The 27,229-nt window shown below is 37.6% G+C and overlaps 1 protein-coding gene across 1 annotated transcript in view; it reads left to right on the forward strand.

Moving 5' to 3' along the window:
• TJAP1 (tight junction associated protein 1) overlaps positions 1-27,229 on the forward strand; it is a 69,639-nt gene that overhangs the window by 20,618 nt on the left and 21,792 nt on the right. The window contains 5 exon segments of the mRNA XM_081943592.1: positions 10,661-10,698; positions 11,955-12,049; positions 16,305-16,353; positions 18,851-19,009; positions 22,386-22,414. Coding sequence (XP_081799718.1) covers positions 18,884-19,009; positions 22,386-22,414 — 155 coding nt within the window. The 5' untranslated portion in view covers positions 10,661-10,698; positions 11,955-12,049; positions 16,305-16,353; positions 18,851-18,883.

Genomic DNA, 27,229 nt, shown 5'->3' on the forward strand with positions numbered 1-27,229 from the left:
CTTAAAATATTTTCAATAAATATTTTCAGGGTAGTATTCTCTGGTTTTCCATTGTATTTTTATGTTGAATGCTTTAAGAGCCATGGTGGCAGAGTGGTTACAACGAATGCTGCGGGCTACTTCTGCTGCCTGCTGCCTGCTGGCAGTTCAATTCTCACTGGCTCAAGGTTGACTCATATTTCCATCCTTGCAAGGTTGATAAAATGAGGACTCAGCTTGTTGGGAGCAGTATGCTGGCTCTGTAAACTGTTTAGAGAGGGCTGTAAAGCACTGTGAAGCTGTGCATAAGTCTAAGTGCTATTATTCATGCTAACAATTGTATTGTTAGATGATTCGGAATCATTTAGAAATTCAACCCATTTGTAATTGATAGGGTTCTGAATTCTTCATAGGATGTCTTTTTGAAAACAGTTTTAGTCAAAGATTATACAGAGCCTGCATCTGGGCTGATCCTGCTTTAACTTTTATTGAATTCATGTTGCTGGAGACTATTCATTTTTGTGGTCTGATATTTCAGAACACATTTTCTCTTGGTATGTCTCTAGATATATCTGTATTTGGATGTTAATACTGCAATTTTGGAGCTTTGCCATTATGGCAGGTAACAGCAAACACTTGTCAATTGGATTCTAACTTTCTGGGGTTAGGTGTTTTTTTTTTTTAGTCTCCCTATTCCTTTAAGAAATCCATGAATGAATGAATGAATGAATGAATGAATGAATGAATGAATGAATGAATGAAATAAAAATTGGGGATTTCAGTTTTAGGTCATGAATTATTTATAACAGTAATTGACCTAAAATGGAGAATTTGATAGCATGGGAAATTGATCCTCATTTTTATTATTTCAGATGAATGCAGTTCTTCAAAAAGTCTTTATTTGCTCTTTGTATGCCAATTTGGTTTTGGAACATGGCAGGCTTCATGAAGGAATAAATTGTTGGTAAAAGCTATTACTTAATAGAATTATCAACTCCATTCTGCAAAGTGGATAAGGAATACAATACTGTAGCATAGCATATCCTACACTGAAAGAATTAAAGATGAGTTTTGAAAAAAATTGTACAACATTCAAAGGAAAAATTATTCTTCCTTAATGACGCAAGTGGATAAGGTGCAGCACAAGTGTATAGAAAAAGTGATTGGCACATTCAAAAGAAACCAGAGAATAGTTTTCTGTTAGGAATAATTTTTTAATTACTATATTTTGGCTTTGGCTTCCCTTTTCTTCATGGAAATTTAAATGGTTTGTTTTGGCATCCACTTTGTTTTCTTCTCTTTCTTCATTTTTGGCCATTTCTTTTCACATTTATTTTAAACAACCTCATTGAATTCATTCCATAATCCCTCTTGTTTTCTATTAGTGAGATTCACGACTTCAAAATGATTCCTGATGATCTTGAAAATGCAGGTGATGTTTATGTATTAGAAGTGTCATTTTGATTGTTTAAAGACAGTATTAGCTGTGAAAAAAACCATTGCAGTGGCAGTAATTGATGTTCCATTTCCATTTCCTAAACCATTCAATCCAGTTCTACTTTCCTCTTTAATGTTTCAACTTTGACGTTCCAGACTCTAATCACAAACAGTACATGCTGCTTGCATTATCAATCGATTTCAAATTTAAGTTAATCATAAAACTCATCCGTCTCTTCCTCTACATTGGTGTTTGGAACATAAGCTTCAATTATTATCATATTAAAGGGTTGTCCATAAGATCTAATTTATATTATTTGGTCATTGATTGCATTGCATCCAAGTACTGTTCTTGTTACTCCATTTTAAACTATAAAAGTAACTCCATTTCTTTATTTTCATGTCCTCAGTTATAAATATAGTGATTTTCTGACTGAAAGGTTCTGATCTTAATGCATCTTCGTTTGCTGATGTCAAAATGTAAATTTTAGTAGTTTCGTTTCATCTTTTATTGTGTTGAACTTTCCTGTGTTCATGCTTCTTATCTTGTTTTTTACTGTAATTATCTTTGCTTCTATAGTTCCCCCACCCCACCCCCTTTCTGGGAATATTAGCAAATAGATATCCTAATGGCTTTAATTTATCCACTTTATAAAGACCTTTCATGGAAGAGCCTCAATAGCACGTCGAGTGTCATCTGATTTGAGATACCCATCATTGGGCATTACATTGTGAATTGTTTTATTTTTTCTATCCATTTGGTTTTCTTGGTAGAAATACTGAAGTTGTTTACCATTGTCTTCTCCTATGCAGCATGAATAGCTTTGCCATTGTCATTAAAATGATTGTCTGCCTCCAGCATCTTTCTATATTGGTGCTGCCCAATATAGATGCCGGCTTGGTTTAGCTGGGCAGCTGGGATGACCTTCACATCTTTGGTGACCCTGCTGGGAATATATACTACTGTACTATATATGTTGTTGGTACACAATCCCAATTTTCTTTGTTCATCACTCCAGGAACACACACATATTCTGCCACAATAAGGCAGCACAGCACAGAAATGGGTGAAGGGGGGTTAAAGAAGATGTGTCCAGCAGTGCGAATGTAGTTAAAAGTGGTGAAATAATTTGGAATGAAACAAGTAAGGAAAATCTGTAAGTTCAAAATTGAATAGAGCAAGAGAGTTATGCACAATGGCACCTTTGTTGTTTCTTGAACTTAGAAATGAATGTATAAGGAATATTTATGATTACACTTCAGGTATGTTGACTTGGGGCATCAGTGTGCTGTATTTTTACATTCAGATGATTCTATCACTTCTTTGTAACATTTCTGAGGAAGTGGTTGGTATCCAGGTACAAAGGGCTCTGAATAAGAGAGATTATGTGGGGTCCTTTTAGTTGGGTTTTAAACCTAGGACTGGTATGGAGATTACATTGGTGTTCTTGAAGATTAACAGTAGAGGGACCTGGAGACAGAAGGGCATAAGGGCTTCTTATCCTTATCGATAAGGGCTTCTTATCCTTTTAAGTCTCTCAGAAGCATTCATAACCTTTTAATAGAATGTGTGAAGGCTGGAAATTGGGGATACCATTCTGAAGTGATTCTACGCTTTCCTGAGTGGCTGATGCCTTTTTGTGTTGTTGGGAAAGGAGGGAAAAAGTAATTGGGGATACCGGTGTGGATTGCATCAGGGAGAATTATTTCTCATCCTGTTTAATGTCCACTTAAAATGGCTAGGTCTTTTTAAAAACTTTTTTTTAAAAAAAATCGTTGCATAATTTTTAGTGTAAATTTCAGTATCATTTGTGGTTTTATGTTTTAACTGTTTTTAGATTGTACATTGTAAGGTGCCTCAAGTTGTCGAGTTAGATGGCATACAAATGGCGTAAAATATGTTACATATTAAATAGTGACTTATTAAAAAGCAAATATTTTGGGTACCTTGGTAAGATATTCATTAGACAGAGGAATATGGATGGAGAAAGTTTAAGGCATGCAAATACGGTAGAAGAGAAGTGGGTAGTATATAATCTATTGTGAGAAATGGATATTTGTTGAAAGAGGTGCAAATGATTTTATAAAACCATTTTTCTGCCTGCTTCGTTATATTGAAGTTTGAGTTGGGTATGTCAGGAGAAAAATAAATTGACCAAGTTTGGAATGGATACCTAATAATGTGTGCATAATAAAAAAGAAGAAAATATAGATTGAAAGAGGGCGAACTGGATATCATTAAAAAAGAAGTTTATTGAGATGGTTTGGTTATATATAGAAAGGATAAGTGAGGATCAAGAAGTAAAACAGATACATGAAGGAACAGTGGATGACTGAGAAAGTCATTGTTAAATGGAGTTGATGAGATTTTCAAAAAGAAAGAGGTACGTCCAAAAATAAAAGTCAAAAGTCAACATAGGAATCAGTATAGATATAAGAGAGATAGAAGATATGCAAAAATAGAATATATAAAGTGTATATTGACATCACACACACGCAGGCACACACACACAAAATTAAATGCTGTGGATGTCTGTGTGCTGTTACATAGTATCTTTAACTGTTTTAGTTTTATGGTTTGTACTTTTCGTTCTACATAACATTGCTTACTGAAAGGAAATAGAGTCATGAAGGTACCTTATTCAGATACGTTAATATATTTGAGAGATATAACATTTTATTCATGTTCACTGTGATTTATCTATCCTCATTCTAATTTCAAAAGCTGAATAACAAGACAGAAACAATGATGTTTTCTCCTAAATAAACTTCATGTCCATTGGGGGCAGGCTGGGATGTAGCAATGTTCTGAAAAATTTGATTAGTTTTTAAAAAATATTTCTAGTCTAGCTTTATGGGTCAATGTCCTGCAACAACAGCTGCTTAAAAACATAATGATCACAGATTAGTAAACAACCCCAGAAAGCCTGTAGGTAAACAAAAACTGCCAAATTAAACTAATTAAAATGGAGAAAACTCAAACAGTCCAATAAATTTCTCTTAGAGACTAGAAAAAGAGATTTTCAAAAGTTTGCAGCCATTTCAGAGCTGTGGTGTCATTATACAAAATATCCTGTTGTGTGATGGTTAAATTTGCAGTTTTTACAATGAGAAATGCCTCTTTACTGATTTGAATGAGTAATTACAGGTACCGTGGTGCATGTTATTGTACTAATACCAACCACTTAATGTTTCCAAGTTTACATTGTATAAATTATTGACTGTTAAAGTTGTTTTACTCTTTAGTGAAACACCCATGAGGACTAGTAACTTTCATAATAAATGGGAGAAAGCTACATTATGCTCTGAAATGAAACAAGAACCTACATGTTGTTTGCTACCTGCCCCCAGGTTAACCCAATGAGTCAGACAAGCCTTTACTCTATTTGTTTAGTAGGCAAGGCATGGCTTACATGAGATAGATTTCTAACTCACTCTTTCCTGCTTCTGGGTGTTTGCTGCTGTTGAAAGTGATGACCCCCCCCTCCCCCTTAAAATATAGTTTCAATGTTGTATCATGTTGATTATCTGTCTGAATTAAATTAATCATATATTAGCCTGTGATCCCCCTGTTTTAACTAATAATATTTCATACAGCAGCATCTCTGTTTTTTTTTAAATGGAAGACAATGCTTTCTCCAACGCAGCCCTTCTTAGCCTTATCCCTGCTATTTCTTCTTGAAAAACATTCATAGGCTCTGTAAGCAATGAAGAAAGATGTGGGTGGGTTAAGAGGAATGAAATAAATAGTGGGCATACAATTGAGTTTTGTTCTTCTTGTCTTACTCTTTGCCCAGCTGTATATAGTAAGTTAGTAGTACGTGTCTCTTCTTATTCCTATGAAAGTAGACTTTGTTCTCTGGAGACTGCTAATCATGCCCCATGGGGGTGTAATCAGTTATAAGGTATTTAATATGTGCAGGCAGGAACAGGCTGCCTGGCCAGGCTGGCAGATTGCAACACTACAATTATAAAGGGCCCCTTTCCCTAGGTCTGCCCGCCCACCAGTGGCAGGATGAGGGCCATGCCCTGAGATGTGTTGTAAAACACACAAAGAATAAATGTGGGTGGGAACAGGTGAGCTGCAGAAACACCTCTTCTGGGTTGATTGCTTTCCTGAGCATCTGAATTCTGGGTGAATTGCCGCCTTCATAGGAATCAGGAAGTGGATTACTGGTAGAAGGGCTTCTCCCTTTTCTTCTGGCTTTCCCCCTCTGATGTGTGCTTGTCATTGGGGGAGAAGCGTTTTGGGATGATACGTTGCTTCTGGGTCACTGGCCATCCTACAAACTTCTTTTCCCCTGCCTTCATACTGTAAAATGCAAGTGCCATAGTATTTATGTTCTGGACCTCTTTCCTTGATAGTTCTCGAATTGGAGGGGAAAGTGTTTTCCAGAGAGGTTAGTGAAGAATGTAAAGTAGTTGTCTTAGAATACACAAAGTCATGAACCGACTGTGTTTACCTTGTCAATGTGTTCCAGCCTGCTCCTATCCTTTACAGCATTCCAGTCTAGGTTTCTTATCTATAAGAGGAGTTGTGTCGTTAATTCCCTACGGGGTCATTTCATGTGAGTCCTATATTAAATATAGGGTCTTTGATGAAAAAAACAATAACCTGCAGTCAGTATTTCAAACCCACATGGTTAAAAGTAGAACATGTATGAGGAAAATTGGGGAGGGGCGGTGGTGTTTGCTATCCTGCTTTATCTGAGTTTGTCAGAGATATAGGCGGTAGCTCTTCCTGGAATAAAGTTTCCTGTTTCAGGAATGCCTTTTTTTATTGTGTATTATTAGTGTAGCCCACTCACATTATTCTGTGTATTGTGGACAGCTGTTTGTACTTGAAAAAAACGGGTTACCTTTCATTTGTAATGGAGTTATAGGACTTCATGTTCATTGTCTAACCATTGCTATTATTATATGAGAGCACTCATGTGTCAAAGTAAGACAGTTGGTTTTTCAGTCCTCATAAAAAATAATGAAGGATATCAAAGTGTTCAATTTTTTAACCAGGCAAAGAACCAGGGTATTTGTGGGACTGCCACTCTCTGAGACTATCTTCCTCCTACATTAGACTACTTAGGGTGGGCATGTTACGCATCTTTTCCATCTAGTATTGAGACCCAGAAACTTTTTCAGTCAACTCTTGTCTGCAGAGCTCCTTTCCCCATTTTCAGCTTTCCGGAAAGCTGTAAAGGGCTGGCTTCTCCCCCAGGCATGGGGATATGGTAAGGTTGGAACTCAAGGATTGTATGGATTGATGGTGCATCAGGCACTTGGTGTTCTTGTTTCCCCCTTCCCTGATTTTTGGCTTTATTGCTGTGAGCTGCCCAGAGGGGTATTTTAAAATATGGGCTTTCCTATAAGTCAAATCAATCAAGTCTGAGTCGCAGTAAAGCCACACAAGAAGCTTCATAATTCAACTAGAGTTTGTAACTTATATTTAGAACAATTTTATACAGAAGGGCAGTAGTGATGATTCTCAGAATTAGACACTTCTCTGGAAACCTGTCTTGATGATGAATACATGACTCAAATACTTATTGTCATAGTCCAGGATAAGGAGAATGGGAAACAGACAGTAAAAAAAATCAAAACATAAAGATATAAAAAGTATGTATAATAATGAATATACCATTATAGGGAGAGTGAGGCACACAGGTTTAAATAGCATAAAAGATACATCTAAGTTTATTTTTTTTAAAGCTAAAAGAGAAAGTATATGTTAAAACAAAAGTCTAAAAAAATTGAGTGGGTAGAGTAAAAAAAAGTTAGCATATGGCAAAATAAATCTTATCACAACATAAAGCACTTTTAAATAACCAACTAAGTGCAGATTAAGTCTAGTTTATGGACGGGCAGATCAACATCTAATGGGTTATAAGTACTGCTGCACAGAACCTGGCAACATTATATCTTGTAGCCAGATTAGTATCTGCAAGCATCAAGATGGTCTAGAATTGTCCTGTGTGTCCAAGGATAGATGGATGGATGGATGGATTTATTTATTTATTTCCTACCTTTGTTATATTTACAAATAACGCAGCAAACATATCCATCTTCCTCCTCCTATTTTCCCCAGAAAAACAACCCTGTGAGGTGGGTTGGCTGAAAGAGAATGACTGGACCAAAGTCACTTAGTTGGCTTCCATGGTTAAGATGGAACTTGAACTTATGGTCTCCCACTTTCTAGCCTGATGACTTAACTGCTAGACCAAATTGGCTTTCATGTAATATATATACAGCAATGGGGAGCTGACTACAAATGTCTTTGTAATATAGCATTGAAGAAGTACGTGGTCTGCTGTTTCTGTGTGTCCATAGTCAAAGGGGCATTGTCTCTACAGTAGGGAAACTTCCTGTATTGGCCCTTTAAGGGCAGCTGAGGGGAGGGCGAAACATTGTGCCAGAGTAAAGGCCCTCCAGTGGTTAGGGATTTGAGGTTAGCTAAGTATGCCATGGAGACAGAATGCTTGAGTTCACTGGCAATAAACGTTGGGGACCTGGCTGGATCCATCTAGCACTCTCTGTGTGCTGTTTAATGAGTGCTTTGGCTTGATCGTATCCTATGATGAGTAAGAGACATGGAGAGAAGCCCAGGGATGAGATTTTAGTTGCCGTTGCCTTTTTTCCATGTGGAATGAAAATCATGGTTCATGATTAATGGGGCACAGCAAAGAGGAAGAAATAGCTAATAATTGAATATGTGAACCCACATCCCGGCCTCCACATCACCAACACTCTAATCTTCACTGTGTATACGTTGTAGCTTTTGCCTCCATCTTGCGTGAGTGAATTGAAGTATAGACTTCCTGCTGTATTGAATATCTATTTGACTTTGTACTTAACATTTCTGATAGTGATGAGCTATTAGCAGAGGAGGTATTGGATTAGTCTATATTGATCTGAAGTTGTCTGTTTATAGTAGGCAGTTGAAGTAGAGAAGAGAGTAGATATCAGACATGGTGGGAGAAGGACATGAGTGCAATTCCTAAGAATAAAAAAAAAATACTGATGTCTTATTGGATTTCTCTTTGTGGATTAAGTCAATAACAAAACTTGTGAACAAAACTTGTGTTTGGGTCGAGGAAGATCCTTCATATCCCTCAAAACAAAACTGTCCTTGGCTCAAAATGTTAAATTCCTAGGTATATTTTTGTTTCTTCAACATCTTTTTTTTTGGTTACTTTTAAATTATCCTGTCATCCTCTTTATTTTATGCCAAAGCAGATGTTGGTAGCTCCTGTGCTTTCCCCAGTGCCTGACTGAGGAAGTGGTGGATGCCTGTAGCTGGTATATTTCAAGGTGGGATGGAGGACACGTGGGCTTGGCTGCTTGTTTTTGTTCTGTGCCTTTCGTGGAATGCAGTGTGTTTGCCTTTCTTGGCCTGTGGTTTAAGCCTGCATTCCTGTGTATAGAGTCAGCATGGCGGCAGGCGGCGTGCTGTTCATGCCCTACAGCTACATGGTTTCAGCTCCACATCAAAGGTGTGTTCAGTGCGTAGCTTGTGCCATTCCTGGCCACACCTGGTGGCCTGCAGGCATGCAAGTAGGAGGGCTCAGAGATGCAATTGCAGACTACGATGTTTAAACTCAGGCTTCTCCATACTTGTGAAATCAGAGGAGTTGAATTTACGTTAAACAACCAAAACAGGTCAAACTCGGCAGGAAGAAACAGTCTCTCTAAAGGACAGCCCAATACCTCTAGCACAAAAAGAAATAGTGTTTCTTTAATAGACTAAGATCATTTGAGGAGAGCCGGGTGCCTGCTGATGGGTTATCTACTACATTTCTCAAACGGTACCCTGTGCAAAAGGATGTTGAAATAGGATACAGTCTGACAGTACAGGAGTATTTTGCATATCAAGAGAATGACATAATTCCTTGCTTCAGATGTTTGGGTCTTGTCAGGCTACATAATAGAAGAAGATCAACCCATGGAGCTGTTTGGGGAATGGGAGAAGGGGTTGTCTTTTCCTGAAATGTTATTCTCAGTTAAGTTTCTTTCATTATATTTTTGTTTTAATAGATTGATATACCAAACATCATTTACCGTTCTTAAAATCAAATACAGTATCTAAAATTAAACATATGTATTTTAACATTTTGGAAGCGCTTGCTTCTCTTAAGAAGGGCCTTCTTGTATTTGGTATAGAATGGTAGACCACATAACTGTGATCAAGATTAATATCTGTGTCAAGATTCACAGAGATTGTAACCTAATCATTTCTACTAATTGCGTCACAGGTGAATTTAAAGTGATGGAAGTTAGGATCATTGTGCAATATAAATACCTTGTGTGGGATTATAATGTAATTTAATATAAGAAATATTTTTGAAGCTGTATCTAGAACTGTGTGTAAGATGCCTGCTGGTTAATACCCAAAAGAGTGGATCCAGGGTTTCTCCTGGGATTGTAAGACTTCTGGATATACTTGTAGACCAAGGGTGTCAAACTCATGTCATCACAGCGTTGTCATGTGATGTATCGGGACTGAAGTGGGGCCAGCACATGACGCAACTGGGCCATGGGCCGCAACTTTCACACCCCTGTTGTAGACTGTGTTTTAATGCATAACAAAGTAAAATGGTATCTGTGTGTTCTCTGTTCTCCTTGACACTCTGTGTCTTGCTTGGGATGATGATAAATTATGCAGAAATTCATGAAACCATATTTTTAGGTTGATTTATTAATAATGAGTGGCTGGGGGCTTGATCTATTTAAAACTGCCTTCATACATATGAATCCATGTGACAACAGCATTGCTTTTTTGCTAGTACTAAAGCACCCTCTCCTGGGGAAAATTAATATGACAGATCTATTTCATTGCCAGCACAAATTGGTTAACATGGGATCAAACTACATATTATGGACAGTTTTGTGTGCTTCTGTGTCTTTTTTAAAAACTCTGCAAAATAACCATTGAAGCTGCCATCAGGCCACATAGCACCCTCCAGGTCATCATAGATAAACAATGATCTTTTTTTCTGTTAAGGACATTTATGATCTTCTGTTTCTTATTGCTGCCTCAAATACTGCTTTTAAGTTTAAAGAATAGTTGGGAAATAGGCAGGCAGTTGCCTGCAATTCTGTAGCTAGTGTAAGTATTGGAATTAGAGTGTAAGTGCCATTATCACATCTTGCCTTATAAAATATGTCCAGAATTCACAGGACTGTCTTGTACTGTCTTATGTCAATTTTGTGCCAACATATATGTAATTGATTTCTTTTTTTCTTCTCCTAGGCTGTGAGTTCTCTGTGTGAAGACCGCTATTAAAACCAGTAAGTACAAGCTAATTTACTTACTCAACAATTTCAGTGAATATTAAATTTATCTGGTTGTGGTTTTTGTATGTTATGCAGCATTATTACTGTCAAAATTGTCTCTTAAGAAAATTTTTCAGGAGTAGAGAACCATTTACCTAGTTATCACATAAATGTAAAGAGAGTTTGTTTTGCCAAATTGTGTTAAAACAAATACATGACTAAAACTTTGACATAGATTTGGGATTTAAGCCATTTGGGGGATTAATTAGTGATAGAGCAGTGTTTCTTCTCTTGGCAACTATAAGACATGTGGATATCAATTCCCAGAATTCCCCAGCCAGCATGCAGTCAGTTGAAAGAAAATGGAATCATGGATTGCATGGGAATTGAACTTTTGAGGGTTCCTTGCTCTAGCATAGTTTTTCTCAACCTTAGCAACTGTAAGATATGTGGACTTCAACTGATACTTGCCAACTTACTTTATAGGAATATCTTATGCTTTGAAAAATGATGTGAATAAGTTGAACTTTTGCTTCTCAAGCTGGCCGTAATTAAATTGGGTAACATCTTTTACAAACTTTTGCTGTAAAGATTGCCTGTTTGTAACTGGTTAGCCAGCTGTATAACTTCCTGTTGTTGCATGTTTTCCCCCCATAGTTCTGCAGCAACATGATGAACCTTTTTTTAGAGGCATATGTTGTTTTTGGAAACAGAGTGCATGTGCTTGCGCATGTGTTCTTAGCATTTGTAAAGGACTTCAGGATGGAGAGTGCTGAAGAAAAACAATAATTCTTAGGGAAATAAAATGTTTCTTAGAAATGGAAAGAACCAAAGATGGGACACAAAAGAGTTGCCCAGAGTCACTTTCAGTTGAAAGATGGGCAGCATATAAATTTAACAAATAAATAAATACAATCAGTTCAGAAATGCTTTTAAAAGAATCTTCATTTCCAAGCAGCTTTTTGTAAGTTACATATAGCTTAAAATAATTAAAAACAAAACCACTAAAATTTATTCAAGAGAAATAGGCTATAAAAGGAAGCTAAGATTCTTTCCAGTAGCATGGTCATCAAGCTTCAGGTCTACCTGGATTTTTTTTTAAAAAATTGATAATTTCAGAGTTCCAATAATACCATGTCGAATTGTAGCTTGCGGGTTTTGTTTAGTTCTCTTAGAAAATGTGAATTAGAGTAGTTCTAATTCCTGCAAGTTATTATAATTCTTTATGTATGAGGCTGATTAGTAACTCATGTAGAATTTCATTTCTCAAGTTTCAGGAGCCTTCAGCCAGATGCTGTTGGATGCAGTTAGGAGACTACTTTTGAAGTCATGTGGACAAACATGTTTGGACAGGACATTACTTTAGGTCTGTAAATATCTTTATTTTATAAGAGGCCTATTCAGGGATTTTATAACTTTTTGTACTGATCTTACAATTGTACCCCAAAAGCTTTATTTTGGATGGGACTGGTGAAGGTAGAACTAAAGCAAATAATGTTTAATATAACAAGCAAAATCAGTTCAATGAAATGATAGATAAGCAAATTCGAGGAAGTTGATGAAGGTTTATTACTCCAGCTCTCAGTAAACATAGATCAGATCTTTGTGGTACAGTAGAGCAATTTAAAGGGATTAATACAAAACTTTTAAAAAGGCAATAAACATCAAAGATTGCTAGTGAATAGGGCCTTTGAGGTTTTTTATTGTTGCTATTGTTGATTTAAATCCAGTAACTTGCGAATCCCTTTGCTAAGTGAGAAAAACTACTTAACAAATATTTTTACTCACTGTTCTAATTTTATATATTATAGATAGATGATAGATAGATAGAGAGATAGATAGATAGATAGATAGAGAGATAGATAGATAGATAGATAGATAGATAGATAGATAGATAGATAGATGATAGATAGATGGATGGATAGATCACACACATTTTATATATGCATAACTTCCAGCATTTGTTGCTATATAATCCAGAACTTACTTTCTTTCCATTAATGCTATTCTCCCAGTGCAATTCCTTAATGGAACAATTCACCTTGTAGTATTTCCAACACGTACCAGTTTTTATATATGCTGCCCTTAGCATAAAACACACTAGGTTCATATACATTATGAAATTGTTAAAACATCAAGGGGTGGCAATAATGCTGCAATTCCCTGAACTATATATTTTCCCAAAAGTGAATTTAAATGTCCCTGCCCTAATTTATTTCCCATATGCTTTTAGATTAGATACTATTCTGTACTGTGTTTCCACTTGTATATTATAGATACCTGGCCTTTGGCTCCTTTTAAAAGAAAGACACAACAAATCTCAAAGATATTTGGCCTTCAATGCAAAGTTTTGTCCTGAATTATTATTTTTAGGGGAAAACCATTCATATTTCTGTTGAATTAATGTACTTGTTTTAGTAGGTCGTTCAGTTTTTCCCCACTGACAAATTTGTGATACTCATTTGAGTCATCAGAAAAGGATGCTGTACAGATGCAGTCATATATAAGTAAGCTGAACAAATATTTTTGCCCATGGGCACCAAGCCTATGGAAAAGCCATATAAAGTGTACTGTGAATTATGATCTATTTATTTAATGGAAACAAATTGTTTTGTAAGAAGCTATTCCCAGAGAAAATTAGAGATTTTGAATTCCTTAGTTTTAATAGTTTAATGTCATTTTTACTTTTTATTTTTTATATCTAGATTTTTTTTATTGTGGCTACATTTTTTATTTTTTTATTTTTTCCATTTTATTAAGTTTGGGTGTTTGACAGCATTTGAAATAAGACAACAGGTGGTGATTTGGAAGACAGTGTCTAATCAAGAAGTAGTGACTTAACCCCCCCCCCCTCCTTTAGTTTCTTACTATTTTAATTATTTGAATTAAATGACTATGTTTCTGTATTTCAGATTTATTTTTAAATCAATGCATCCAAAATATTTACGATTAAAACATCTAAATTGTTTAATGGGGCAAAAAATTTAACTTTTTCCTGTTTCTCCAGCCAAGTATTTAATTTAAAATATCTTGAGTTTTTTGAGTTTTTATATAAACCTAATTATTCATGGAAGTATCCAACAGCTCTCAAAGTTACTTGACGGAGAGATGGGTAGCATAAATTTAGTAAATAAATTTTAAAAAATTAGAGGGGTTAAAAGTCTTAAATATGAAAAGCAATTTCTGTGTATGGTTAATTTGTTTTTGTGTTGATTATTTTTATCTTATTTCTTTTTATTTTGACTGCTGCTTTTATTAAACTAGCTAGTGATTCAATTGGAAGGAAAATAATCCCTTTCTTTATTCCCCTAAACAGACTAAACTTTTTGATGACATGTTATTTCCCTAAATAATGGCGTTTGATCTGCTTATATTTGAATTAAGTACACTCATAAAGGATTTTCAGAACGTAGCTTTTTATAGCAATAACATCAGCTTAAGTAATCAAAAGCTTTGAAAGCATACAGTACTAACAAAAGTACAAACATTTTCTTTTGACTACAAAAGTAAATTGTATTTAATGTTCTTTTTGCAAACATTAAATGATGAATCCTGACATGACCTTTATATATAATTTGTGATTATTCTCTTTGCATTATAAAGTCATTTCCATTTTAGTTCAAAAGACTATTTTTTTCTAGTTTAATAAGACTGTTGACATATATAGGAATTATACCAGGGATGGCTTTTTGGTACATCTCTACTGAGCTGTAAAATTAATTGGCAGCCCTTTGATTGGCAGATATCAAGGACTGGCTTAAATTATTGAACAAACAATAAGCAAACAAGTACACCTTAGTTAAAAGAAAATAAAGACCACTTTTCAGTGAAATAAATCCCCTATTTATCATATACTGTATAATATAGGGTAGTCCTTCAGCAATCTGATTTAAATTAGCAGAATGGGAAAAATGGCTATGTTGCTATTTTGCTTAGTTTAAATGATAAGAATGAAAGATAGTAATGGTACCTTGCAGAATAACCAAGATCGTATTTCTTTTCTTCTAGAACCAATTTAAGTAGGATTAAAACCATTGCATTAAATTTAAAGATAAAAGAAAAACCAAATACGATGCTAAATGCATTAATTGACCAATCATTTTGTTATTTGTACAATAAAAATATACAACTAGTCCTACTGTCAACCTGTTTACTATATATTTAAAATAAACTTCAGTGGAGGCTAACTTGTTTACCTATGATAGATAGGCTGGGAAATCCACCAGCTGTTAGAAGAGGCTCCACTGGGCAGTGCAGAGATAATGGTGATAATAAAATATTACTGAAAATCATCTCTTGGAGCACAGGGTTGATAATAAACTTCAACACACACTGGCTTTCGCTTGGGATTTTCCTACCAGTTGCATTTATTTTGTTTCCAGAGATTTCCATAATAAATCAAGGAGTTATAATAATGATCATAAAATGGCTTTTCACAGTGTTTTCTAAGATGTGCTAATAAATAATTAGGAATTATTTGTATTCTATTAATCTCGGGGGTTATTCACAGCATGGAGTACAGAAAATCCTGGCGGATATAAATGAAGATTCAGAGAAGGAATTAACCAGGACAGGTCTTATACTTGCTTTCCTCCTCATACATAAGATAGATATCTTGTTTCATTAAAAAAAAAAAGATACTCAGAAAGTTTTTCTTTACTTGTATGGAATTGCAAAACAGAGTGAGTCCTTTTTTGAGCTGCTTTTTCCCCAGCTGTGCTATTGTAAGATTGTTTATTCTGTACTCATTGAGGCCCAAAGAAAACACTGTAGTAAGGAAAGGGGCCAACAAACTTGTTGGGGCAAGGCCAATAGCAGGGCATCTATAAGACTTGTTTCAGCAGCTTTCTAGCCCAATACAAGCCTTGCTGACTTCCTGTTCTATTAATCTTGAAGCTTTAGATCTTTCTAGTTAATCTTTTCAGTCTCATTTGCAAATTAGCCATGTTTAAGTTTGGACCAAATGTTATTGATAAATATTTTTTGTAATACAAAGTATGGCAGGTCTAAGCGACTATTTGTGCGGATTGCTTTCTAGGCCTTCAGATATTCAGCATGGAAGATGGGAGGATTGTGCCTCAGAACCTCATTTAAAAAAAACAAACAGAAAATGGCGTCACGAGTGGTCTTTAATGGGAAACCAGCCTTTAAAACTTGGTCCATATTTTATACAATAATGCTTTAACACTAGCACACTGTACAACACTCCCCCCCCCCCAAAAAAAAGTTTGAAAATGAAATCTTTACTTAGGCATCTCAGAATAGAATTTTCCTTTCTCCTCTTGTGGATATAAAAGCTTATTTTCCACTGATCATATGCATGACTGGCTATAATTTGGTCTTAATCACAGCTTAATTTTTAAAAGATATTTCCTTATTTTCCACTTGTAACAAACAGTAATGTTTGCAAACTGCAAGAGCCTCTAGAGTCCTATTTGGATCACAGAATATTTCCAATTATGGATAAAGTACTTTAGATCAGAAGGTGTTCTGCAACTTCAGGGTTGGGAGTGCTTTATACAACATAACTTGCAGGTTCCTCAAGCTGAAATATTTGAAGTAGAGGAGGTATTCATCATAAACTGGTTGTCTCTCCCCCCCCCCCCCCCCCCAACTCTTAGATTCTTGGATTGAGTGCCTTTTTCAGACTTCAGATCAGAACCCAGATTGGTAGGTATTCGGTATATCCATTAAATAGCTATGAGCATTGCCTTGGCCTGAGGACTGCACCTCTCCACATAAGATTCCATTTCAGTTATTTCTTCAAGGAGGCTTCATGTTTTTCCTGATATGTGCGAGATGAACCAAAGAGACTATGTTATGCTAGATCAGAGTATTTGTTCAGCTAACTCAGAGCCGTCTTGCCTCCAGTATTATCTGAACTAATTTCAGCTATTCCAGTACTATATTTCCTATCATGGGTGACTGATCCTTTAAACTGGTGAGTACGTCATAGACTAAAAAGTATGTGATCTTATTACTGAACCAGGATCCTTCCTACTAGCAAAATATTGACATAGAGAAAGGCTTTCTCAAGACAGGATTCAGATACCAAGGGTCATCACTTTTGTGACTCCCATAATGAAAATTGTTGCTAAGTGTTAATCTTTAATCTGTTTTAGGAAAATTATAGATATAAGACAGGTTTTCTCAATGATACTTTGAAGAGTGAATTTATAACCATTTTAATTCTATGAAATTTCTAACAACTGGTGAATAAAATAAAATCTTTGTTTTTTAGATAGTGGAATTAAAAGATGGGAGAAATAGCCCAAAGATTTTGCATTCTTCTGGAATTTTTATGGATCATTAGCTTACTCGTTCTCTCTCAGAGATTGCTGCTATTCCCCATGTTTATATGGTTACAGTAAACTATTGTTTCTAATATACAGTAGCATACCTTGATTTATATGGTAGGATATTTATTGAATTATGGACAGAAGAAATAATATGGCTTCATTCACATTTCTGTTTAATTTGGAAGAGTCTAGGTGCTACACAGAGTGAAATTTATTGGTGATGCTGTGTTCCTCCTGATATCCTTCTTTACCTCTTGGTCTGCTTTAACCAAGCATTGCAACATGCTAGTTCTTGAGGATTGCAAAGCCCCTTATGACTACTAGATCTTATTGCATTGTTGGCTCAAGGACATGCATTCCTTGTACAGGAGGAAATAAGACAAGAAACTGCTTGCTTGCAAAGGAGATAAGCTCCATTCCGCAAAGTGTTGTCTGATTTACTATATTTCTTTTTCCCTCCCAGCCTCTTCTGACCTTACTGATCTTTGCTATGAGCATTCCTTGTCAGTTTCTTACAATGCTTTGCATTGCTTTTACAAGATAGGTATGTCAATCTTATTAATCATATTTATGCTAGTAATTTCTACCTTTGTTTGTATGAACTTAAATAAGTGAGTTTTGCTTGCAGTTGTTGTCGATAGACAATTCTGTATTGATCCTGGATGATGATAGCACACACAGTAGCATACTATGTACCCTTTAAATGCAATATACATATATTGTATATAGTGATAGAGATAGGCTACTGCACCCATGAATACTCTGGGGATATTATCATGGCCATACTGGTTTGAAGCCAGCCTGCCTGGTTTCCAAAAGGAGTTAGACACATCTCGTCTTTGCTGACAAGTTTGCTGTGCCATCTGGTAATACAGTAACTTAAATGCTGTCTTTGCTATGTCACAGATAATGAAAGCCTAATTTAGCAGATCATACAAGCCTTAGCTATTTCTCCATCCCTATTAGAAACTGCACAGAATGTCTGGTATATATAGTTATGCAATGTGTGTGTGTGTGTGTGTGTGTGTGTGTACAGTATATGTATATAAGATTTTAGGAGGAACTGGGAGATTGGTTTATCATTTGTGAATGAACTGTATCGCTGTGTAGGTGAAGCCTATCCTGCTGTATGTTTTCTGCTTTTTAAATGTTTGCTATATGATAGTATTTATGTTTAGTGTATTTTATGGATGCAGGACTATTTTTATTATATTTGCTGGTCACTACTCTGATGTCTATTGTATGAATAGCCAAGTTCAGTTTTAGAGATGCTTGCATTTTCCATTTAGGATCCGTCTTTGGCTTTGCCCTTGGCTTTTGAGGAAGCATTAACAGCAGATGTTTCTTTGGGCTGTTTGTGTCCTTCTCCCATTCAAATATAATTTGCCTTTAATTAATTCAAGCACACAACTCTTCCAGCTTGTCTTATACTTCATATCTGCAGTTTATTCTCTGTTGTCATTGTTGGCTCTGACAGCAATAGATCAATAGCTCCTGTCTAGTTTGTCACTGTTGCCTGTAACGTTTTTGGCCTTTCCTAAAGAGCCCAATCAATATTTTGCTCCAAGGTTTGTTCTCATATGCTATATATAATCTGAACACATGCCGTGTGTGTGTGTGTGTGTGTGTGTGTGTGTGTTGTGTGTGTATCACACGCAGTGAGAGGATGAACCTGCTTTTGCTCTCACTAGCTGGGCTGACACCGCTGTGTTTTTTCTTCTGCTCTTTCTTTATACTGCAGTTACTATTCCCACACTCTCGGATTATATGGCTATTGTGAGTCAGCAGATTTTTGTTTGTCTCGTGAAAACATACTTGGCTTTTGGGGGCATCTATGACTCTTTTTTTGTAATTTCTGCTGTTGGCAGGTGACCTGTGGTGAAAATCAAGCAAGAAGGACAATGACAAGCACAGTACCTTCTAAGAAGCCTTACCGCAAGGCTCCACCACAACATCGTGAGATTCATCATGAGCTGCCCATTCTGTGTGATGAATATGATGGTGTGATTTTGGCAGAGCAGAATCAGGTAACTGAAATCAAGGCACTTAAGGATCTGGTGTATCTGCAGAAGGGGTTCAGCTGTATCAGGACAGATAACCTTAAACAGCAGGTGGATGGGTATGATGAAGTTTGCAATGTTAACTTTCCTTCCTTGTCTTTGGAGTCAAGTAGTGACAAGAAAGTAGAAGGATGCAAAGCAGAGCTAAACCTGAAGAGTTTGAATCTATCTTCTGGCGTACTTCCCAGCTGGAAAGTAGAGAAACAGAGTATGAAGTACTCTCAATATCCTAGCCAAAGGTGGCTCAGTAAGTTCATGAGCCAGAATGTGGAGACCTTAATGGCTTCTGGAGATGAAGGCCAAAAGCCAATCTGCTCCTTTAAAAGTAGAAGTTCTCTTATGTTCAAAGAACCTGCTGAGGAACTGGCACCAAGGAAATTCCATATTCCAACCACTCACCTACCTCTCAAAGGCATCTTGAAGCAGACAAAGATGCTGAATGTACAGCCTCAAAGCTTGGGAATATCCAACTCAGTAGAAACCCTGACCCAAAGCCACCAATCACAACAGTATTATGACCCTCAACCTTGCGTCAAGAGACATGACAGGCATGCATCAGAATGTCACAATGTTAGCTCTTCAGAGTTTGTTCAACGAAAAGACAAAAAAAGACAGGAGAAACTCCAGTTCTCAAAGTTCCTGGATGAAATCACCCACAGAGTCCTGAGTCCTGTCTATTTGCATTCTTTGGATGAAGACAGTGAAGAAGAAAGAATCCAGAAGTCTTTCACAGTTTCCAAATGTGCCACACGAAAAGGGAAGAAGGAAAGCACTAACCAGTTTGCTAAGAAAAGCCCTTGCCTAGTTAAGAGAAGAGAAGAATGGAGGCGAGAGGGCCTTGAAATAATATTCTGCCATAGGAAGACTCCAGAGGAGATGGACAGGACATCTAGACAAAGGAGAAAGCTTGCTCTAGTGAGGAAGGTCAGCACAAAGAAGCTTCATTCTGTGGAGGAACAGGTGGTGGATTTGTGTCAATATCAGTTGCAATACCTAGTGGAATTGAGTTTGCTAACATACATTATATTTTAAGCAGCAGCATCTACCCTCATGGAAAATATCTTAGCCAGTGGGTGGGAAGGATACAAGGCAGGACCAAAAGGAATACTTAGTACGGACTTGCAATCCACCTGGCCACATGCCATTTTAGTGTGAGGTTACCTGGAAGAGAAAAAGAGCTCCTCTCCTCCCTTGTGTTGGAAACAGGAGAATGGTAGTTATGCCACTTAGAATTTCTTTTTCTTTCAGCTTAGCTATCAATCAGGTAGTGTTTAGAAAGAGGGAATAAGTAACCAATCTAGCACTTAAAATACATATCTGTTGTAGCAATAAGCATCCGAAGGGAACTTTTCCCTCGTTCCTCAGTTGAGGATTTAATATAAAGCTTTTTAGCCCTGTCTTCTATGGAAAGAGATTATTATCTAATAAGGAAGCTCAGCCCATTAAATGGGAACCTTTCAAACATTCAGTTAATTTATATCCCTTTATATTCAAATTTAGATTGCTTTGGTTTGTTTCTTCAAGGTATTTTTTCCACACCTTTGTTGCTGTGGTCAGTCTAGAGCACCTCTTTTGCATTAATTTGAATAGTAACACAATAAATCCTGCTGCTGTTGTTTGTTATCTGATTGCAAGATTTCAAAGTTGTAGCTTAAAAGACTAAATGCATCTGCTATGATTTACTTACTGGGTCAGACAGGCTAATAAATGCACATTTTCATTGAAGCATTGTTCTTAAGATCTTCCATTCCTCCAAGGAAAAGAATTCTTAAGTGAAATGCTTTAACACAGGGGTGTCCAAATTTGGGAACTTTAAGACTCGTGGGACTTCAACTCCCAGAATTCTGGGAGTTGAAGTCCACAAGTCTTAAAGTTTCCAAGTTTGGACACCCCTGCTTTAACAGAAGATTCTGAAATTTCTGATTTAAGACGATATCGGGTCTTCTAAATGATTTTTTTTCTTTTGTTTTCATGGTTTTGTATGTCTGCTCTTCCTCTTTCTTGCTATCTGATTGGTCACCTTTCCCTCTGATTCAAATGCTGTGTGAAAGCAAAGAATAAAAAGTGTGGAATAGCTTGTTTGACAACTCTATATATGACAAATATGCCGAAAGTAGCAATGAGCAAGAAGAGAAGGAGCAATTATTCCAAAGGTGCTTTTTCAAAAGCAACTGGACTTTGTTTTTCCTTGAGGACATTTCGCTTCTCATCCAATATGCTTCTTCAATTCTGAATGAATGGTGGAGGATGGAAGAATTTATATATACATCCTCCACCATTCAGTCAGAATTGAAGAAACTTCTTAGGTTTCTTTTCAAGGAAAAACAAAGAAAGTCCTGTTGCTTTTTGAAAAGGCACCTTTGGGACAATCATCACCTGGATGACTGAGAATCTCCATAGACAAAAGGAGCAATAATAAACTATGATAGTTAAAAGTTAGGACCACTGAGGGTTTCTGATTCAAAGCTTCCCAAACCTCGAAAGATAATTTTGAAGTAAAATTAAATGGAAATATTCAGCAATAGTACATTTTGACACTTGGTCGATTGAGGACATCTGGATTCAAATTCCTATCAAACCATAACATTTAGAGGTTGAATTTAGATGTTTTCATTTCTGTTGGCTTAAAATATCCTAGTTTGTTGTGAGACTATCCTTTCTGTAAAGTGGAGTTGGTGAAGAATATTCTAGGTCCTTAAGAGCAACATTATTTATCTTAATTTTTTAATGATAGGATTGCCAGAGTAATTGATTTAACACTGATTTATGGCACAATATAGCATTTTGCTAACATCCCAAAACAACATAGTGATACGTTGAATGTCAAATAGTTTGTGTTGATAGAAGGGACTAAACAAATGTCTGGAAAGGCTTAAGTCAACCTGTGTTTTCACTGAAAGAATATATTTGCCATAAAACAAATCCTAAGTACTATTTGTGTAATAAGCCTTGTAATTGAGAGATCTGTTCAGAATACTCTTGTGTTCTTGATCCAAATTGTCCTCCCTTCATAACCACAGTTGTAGCCTAACGTAGGCAGTTTCTCAAATATATTTGTGGCTTCCCAGAAATCTGATTTTTAGGTTGGTCTTGTCCTCTGACATCTGCTTGCACAAGTCCCTGCAGTTTTCTTGGCATGATTTCAAATGTACTTTGCCTGGGGTTGAGAGAGTGATTGGCCCAACTGAATTCAGGCAAGAGTAGAATGCATAGTCTCCTGGTTTCAAGACTTTGTACTTTAACCACTGTCCAAACTGGTCCTTATTTTTTCCATTTAGTATGATTTAGTTTGATAGTTCATACTTTTAATTAAACCTTGATTGTTTCCTTTTATTTTCTGTAGGAGTCCTTGACAGATGCAGAAAGGATAAAGTAAGTATCCTGGCCCTTTTTTGTTCCATAGTTGCTTGTACTACTTCTGGTTTCCAGTTGTATTATCTGTGCTTATTTCCCGATGTTGTGGAATTGTGTTTTCCTCTGTTAATCTTTTAATATGCTTAAAAAGAACTAATGTATAACTTTTAAGTCTGGTAAAAGTGATTGCTTTTTTTTTTGAAAATTTTTATTGGTTTTTACAAATTTTTAAAGGAAAAAGGGTAAAGAAAGGGTATAGAAAAGTTTGACAGCTACATCATGCGGGGGAAGGTAGTCCCCCCAAGTCTCGTAACTTTTACAAAAAAAGGTAGGAAAATTCATCAACATTTGAGTAGATATTGGCAGTTTTGGTTTTACATTAAATCATCAATATATTCAATCATTTTTATGTCACTTCCATTAATTACATTATAACAACAATTGCAATAATGTTTCACTTCATTTTTGTGACCTGTCTTCTCAGTGTTGGATCCTCCCCCCTGTCTTCTGGCCGAGCCTCGGCCCCTCCCTCCTTCATATCTTGTGTACCATCCCCTGTTTCGTCTAGAAGGGCACTAGGTTTTTTAATGAAAGCCTCCGCTTCCACTACTGTGTTGATTCTAATTCTGCTGCCCTCCCAGAAAATCAACATACCCTCTGGCAATAACCACCTGAACCAGACCCCTTTATTATATAGTTTTTTTTGCTAAAGAAGAATATTTCTTCCTCTTATCTCTTACTTTCTTTGGGATCTGTTTAAGAATGGTTATTTCTCTGTCTTTATATTTTAGTGGTCCCACCCTCTGAGCACCTAGGACCTCATCTCTTGTGGTCTTTCTAAGAAATTTAACATGAACTTCCCTTGGAACGTTGTGTGTTCTAGCATATGCCAAGTTAATCCTATAAATCAGGTCAATATCCCACCAGAGCTGTTGTTTGTCTCTGTTGATGTATTCTGCTAATATTGTGGTCATAGTCTCCTTAAGGTCTTCGTTCTCAGTTTCAGGCAAATTTTGAAACCTAAGGAAAAAAGACATCCTTTCGAATTCCATTTTTATCATATGGTTTTCAAATTCTACGTTCCCCCTTTGGATTGTCCTAACCTCCTCCCTCATCCCAACTGCACCCTCCTCCAGTACACCTATTCTTTGTTTATTTTGTGTGGCTTGTTGTTGCGTTTCTCTGAGCTGATCATTTAAGTCTGTCAGTTGTTTTTTCAATTCATCCTGTCCCTTTAAGAGAGATTGAAGCATCTGGTGAACGGATAAGTCCTTTGAACTCTCTTCGGAGGCTTTAGATTGTAGAAATGATCCCAATTGTGACTGTTAAGTAATTGGACTAGACATAGAAGATGTTGGGGCCGAAGAAGCCTTGCCAGGCAGCAATTTTTTAGGACCCATCATAAAGCTCAGAGATAGTTATAAGTCTGTGCAAAGAAATGGCGTCTGTGGAAAAGCACAACTGGGAGAGATCACGAGGCAGGCAAACCCAGAGGGGAATATTAGTCTTCCAAAGCAGCTCTTAGCCAAATAATTGAGTCCAATGTTCCAAATCCAGGGGAAGTGTATAATAAAAGAGGGTCCTAGAGATCTCTGGGGTGGAGAATAGTTCAAAGCCAGAAAATCTTCCAAAAGAGGAATCTCATTCGTGAAATCAAAGAAGTCAAAGAAGAAGGAGGAAGTTGGCCATCTTGGCTCAGCCTTTATAGGAGGTCAGGAAACAACAAGTCCATAGTTCTCATAAATAGTTTGAAGAAAGATTAACTCAGCCATCCACTCTCTTGCAATTGTAATAAAAAATCATCCTCCCATTTGTTAAGGGAAGTGAAAGTCCGTTTTTAGCTCTCTCTCTCTCTCTCCTCTGAGAGGGAGAGATGTTACAAATGCCGCTTTTCCGAGGGGGGTGGAATCCCCCCCCTCCAATCTGAACTCTTCCGGAGATTGAACCAAGAATTTAACAAGACTGCAGTTCATCAAATAAGTAAATCAGCAAAAGACTTGGGGAGACTCCCCACCTCACCGCACTTCAGCTGTAGCCTTCAAATTGATTATTTCCTTCCAGGCTCCGCTTGGCGAAGATGCGCGGCGACATGCAGCGCCGGCGCGCACCCCCCACGCTTCCCGGCTCCTGGGGCGAAGCTGGAGACCCCCCCCCACGGCCGCCGCCGATCCAGGGGGTCCCGGCAGGGCGCCCCTCCAAGGCACCCTGTGCTCCCAAAGGGAGTCCACCGAAAAGGCGAGCAGCGGACGCGCACGTCCGTCGCCTTCGGGGACCGGAAGTGACTCCTGGTAAAAGTGATTTGTCAGCGTTCCAAATATCATGCAGAATTAAATCATTGTCCAAGGCAAAGTAGTCCTTAAAACTCCAATTTAATAAGACAGGCATGTTGGCATTAAGCTGGTGAAATTTCAACTCTAAGGTACATCCGGTGAATTCCCCAAGTTAAAAGTTCATCATCTATCCCCACACCCCATAATTCATCACATGGTCCAATCTTCATCTTCCACTCTGGCATGTACACCCCTCTTCTTCCGGCCAGGTGTCGAGGTGCGGAGACAAAAGACGACCTTGAGCTTCTAAGAAATCCATAACAATACATTCCACAATCCTACTCCTTTCTATTCCCCCCTCCCAACTACTATACCAATGAAACAGCATAATATGTATGTTTTAATTATGTGGCAGGCCAAAGATCCTAAAAGGAACAGAATTACAGGCCTGACAGGCGGCCTCTCCTCAAGAGAAAACCGTTTCCTGAAAAGAGAATAACATAAATGTTAACTATCAAAATTTAACCACCTCTTCCTCCCCCAGGGGGACCCTTTGGCTTATCAGGGAATTTCTCATGGAATTGCTTCACTAATTTATCTGCTTTCAGATCCCAACTTTTCACCCACGTAGCTTCTGACAAAGGGTATCCCTTCCAATGCACTAAATATTGTAAACGACCTCTATACAGCCTGGAATCTAATATTTTTTTCACTTCATAATGTGTTTCCCCTTCTACCACTACGGGAGGAGGTGGAGTTTGGGTGGATGGTCTCGTGCTAGACTCCCTTACCGGCTTCAATAAGCTACAATGGAATACCGGGTAAATTTTCCCTAAGAGTCTGGGTAGGCTGAGTCGAACTGTAACTGGGTTAATTATCTTTTCTATTGGGAAAGGACCTAAAATTTTGGACCTAATTTCTTACTAGGCATCTTTAATCTTATGTATTTAGTAGACAAAAAAACTTTGTCCCCCACTCGAAAGGGGGGTTGTAGGGAACGATGTTTATCAGCTTGCTTCTTGTAGGCTTCTGCCGCATCTGTTAGCGCCTTTTTGGTATTCTCCCATCCCTTCTTTAGTGCCTCCAGCCATTCATTCAGGGACATGGATGAGGGAGGTTCCTTAGGTAGTTCAGGCATGGGAACGAATTCCATGCCACTGGTAATCTGGAAAGGAGTTAATCCGGTACTGCTGTGAACCATATTATTATATGCTACTTCAGCGAAAGGTAGCAAGTCCGACCAATTGTCTTGCTGATAGTCCACATAACACCGGATATACTGTTCCACCATCGCATTGGCCCTCTCTGCTGCCCCATTTGTGCTGGGATGAAATGCTGAGCTGAGTCCCTGCGTGGACCCGATCGATTTTAGGAATTCTCTCCAGAACTTGGCGGTGAATTGAACTCCGCGATCTGAAATGATCCTTTTTGGAACTCCATGTAGGCGATAAATGTGTTTCACAAACATTTTCGCTAATTTCTTTGCGGATGGTAGGCTTGAACAAGCGATAAAGTGTGCTTGCTTGGAAAACAAATCAATAACTGTCCAGATTACTTTATTACCACTGCTATCTGGAAGTTCGACAATGAAGTCCATTGCTATCTCTTCCCATGGTCGGCTAGGGTTGGCCACTTGTTGTAGTAGTCCAGGGGGCTTTCCCGGACGGGTTTTCATTGTTGCACAAGTAGCACAGCTTTTTACATAATCTTCCACCTCCGACCTCATCTTTGGCCACCAAAATTGACGTCTAGCGAGGTGGAGAGTTTTCAGGAATCCAAAATGACCTCCTAGTTTCGCATCATGACTCCGCTGTAGCACTTGCAATCTCATTTCTGCAGGGACGTACAGTTTGGATCCCTTCCAGGCTACGCCATCATTAATCGTTAGGATGTCTTTGTTGTTGTTGAACCTTTGGAAATATTGGGCCCAACGGACCTGTTTGGGGGATAACTTTCGATGGGCAAGGAGAGTTTCGAGGTTTTTATGATCAGTCCATACCTCGAACGGTATAACCCCCCTTCCAGGAGATGCCTCCAGGTGAGCATGCTCCATCTGATCGCGAATGCCTCCTTCTCCCAAATGGGCCACCTTCTTTCCGTAGTGGTGAGTTTCTTGGAGATGTAAGCGCATGGTAAGAGGTGGCCTTCTTTATTCTTTTGTAGTAGCACCGCAGCTATCGCGACATCACTGGCATCCGTTTGGATTATGAAAGGTCGCTCTGGATCGGGGTGTTGCAATATGGGTTCTTGGGCAAAGAGCCGTTTTAATTTCTCAAAAGCCTTTTGACAGTCGATTGTCCATTTTAATGGTTGGTTTGCTTTTGGTTTAGTAGGGGAAGGCCCCGTTCTTAATAGGTCAGTCAATGGTAGGGCAATTTCAGCAAAGGTTGGAATAAACTGCCTATAAAAGTTTGCAAATCCAAGGAAGCTTTGTAATTGTTTGCGAGTGCTTGGAGGTTTCCAATCTAACACCGCTTTCACTTTTTCTGGGTCCATTTCTACTCCTTCATTGGAGATACGATATCCCAGATAATCTAGCGAGGTCTTGTGGAATTCACACTTT

The sequence above is a fragment of the Natrix helvetica genome (assembly GCF_964273705.1).
Source record: "Natrix helvetica genome assembly, chromosome: 2".
Taxonomy (NCBI): domain Eukaryota; kingdom Metazoa; phylum Chordata; class Lepidosauria; order Squamata; family Natricidae; genus Natrix; species Natrix helvetica.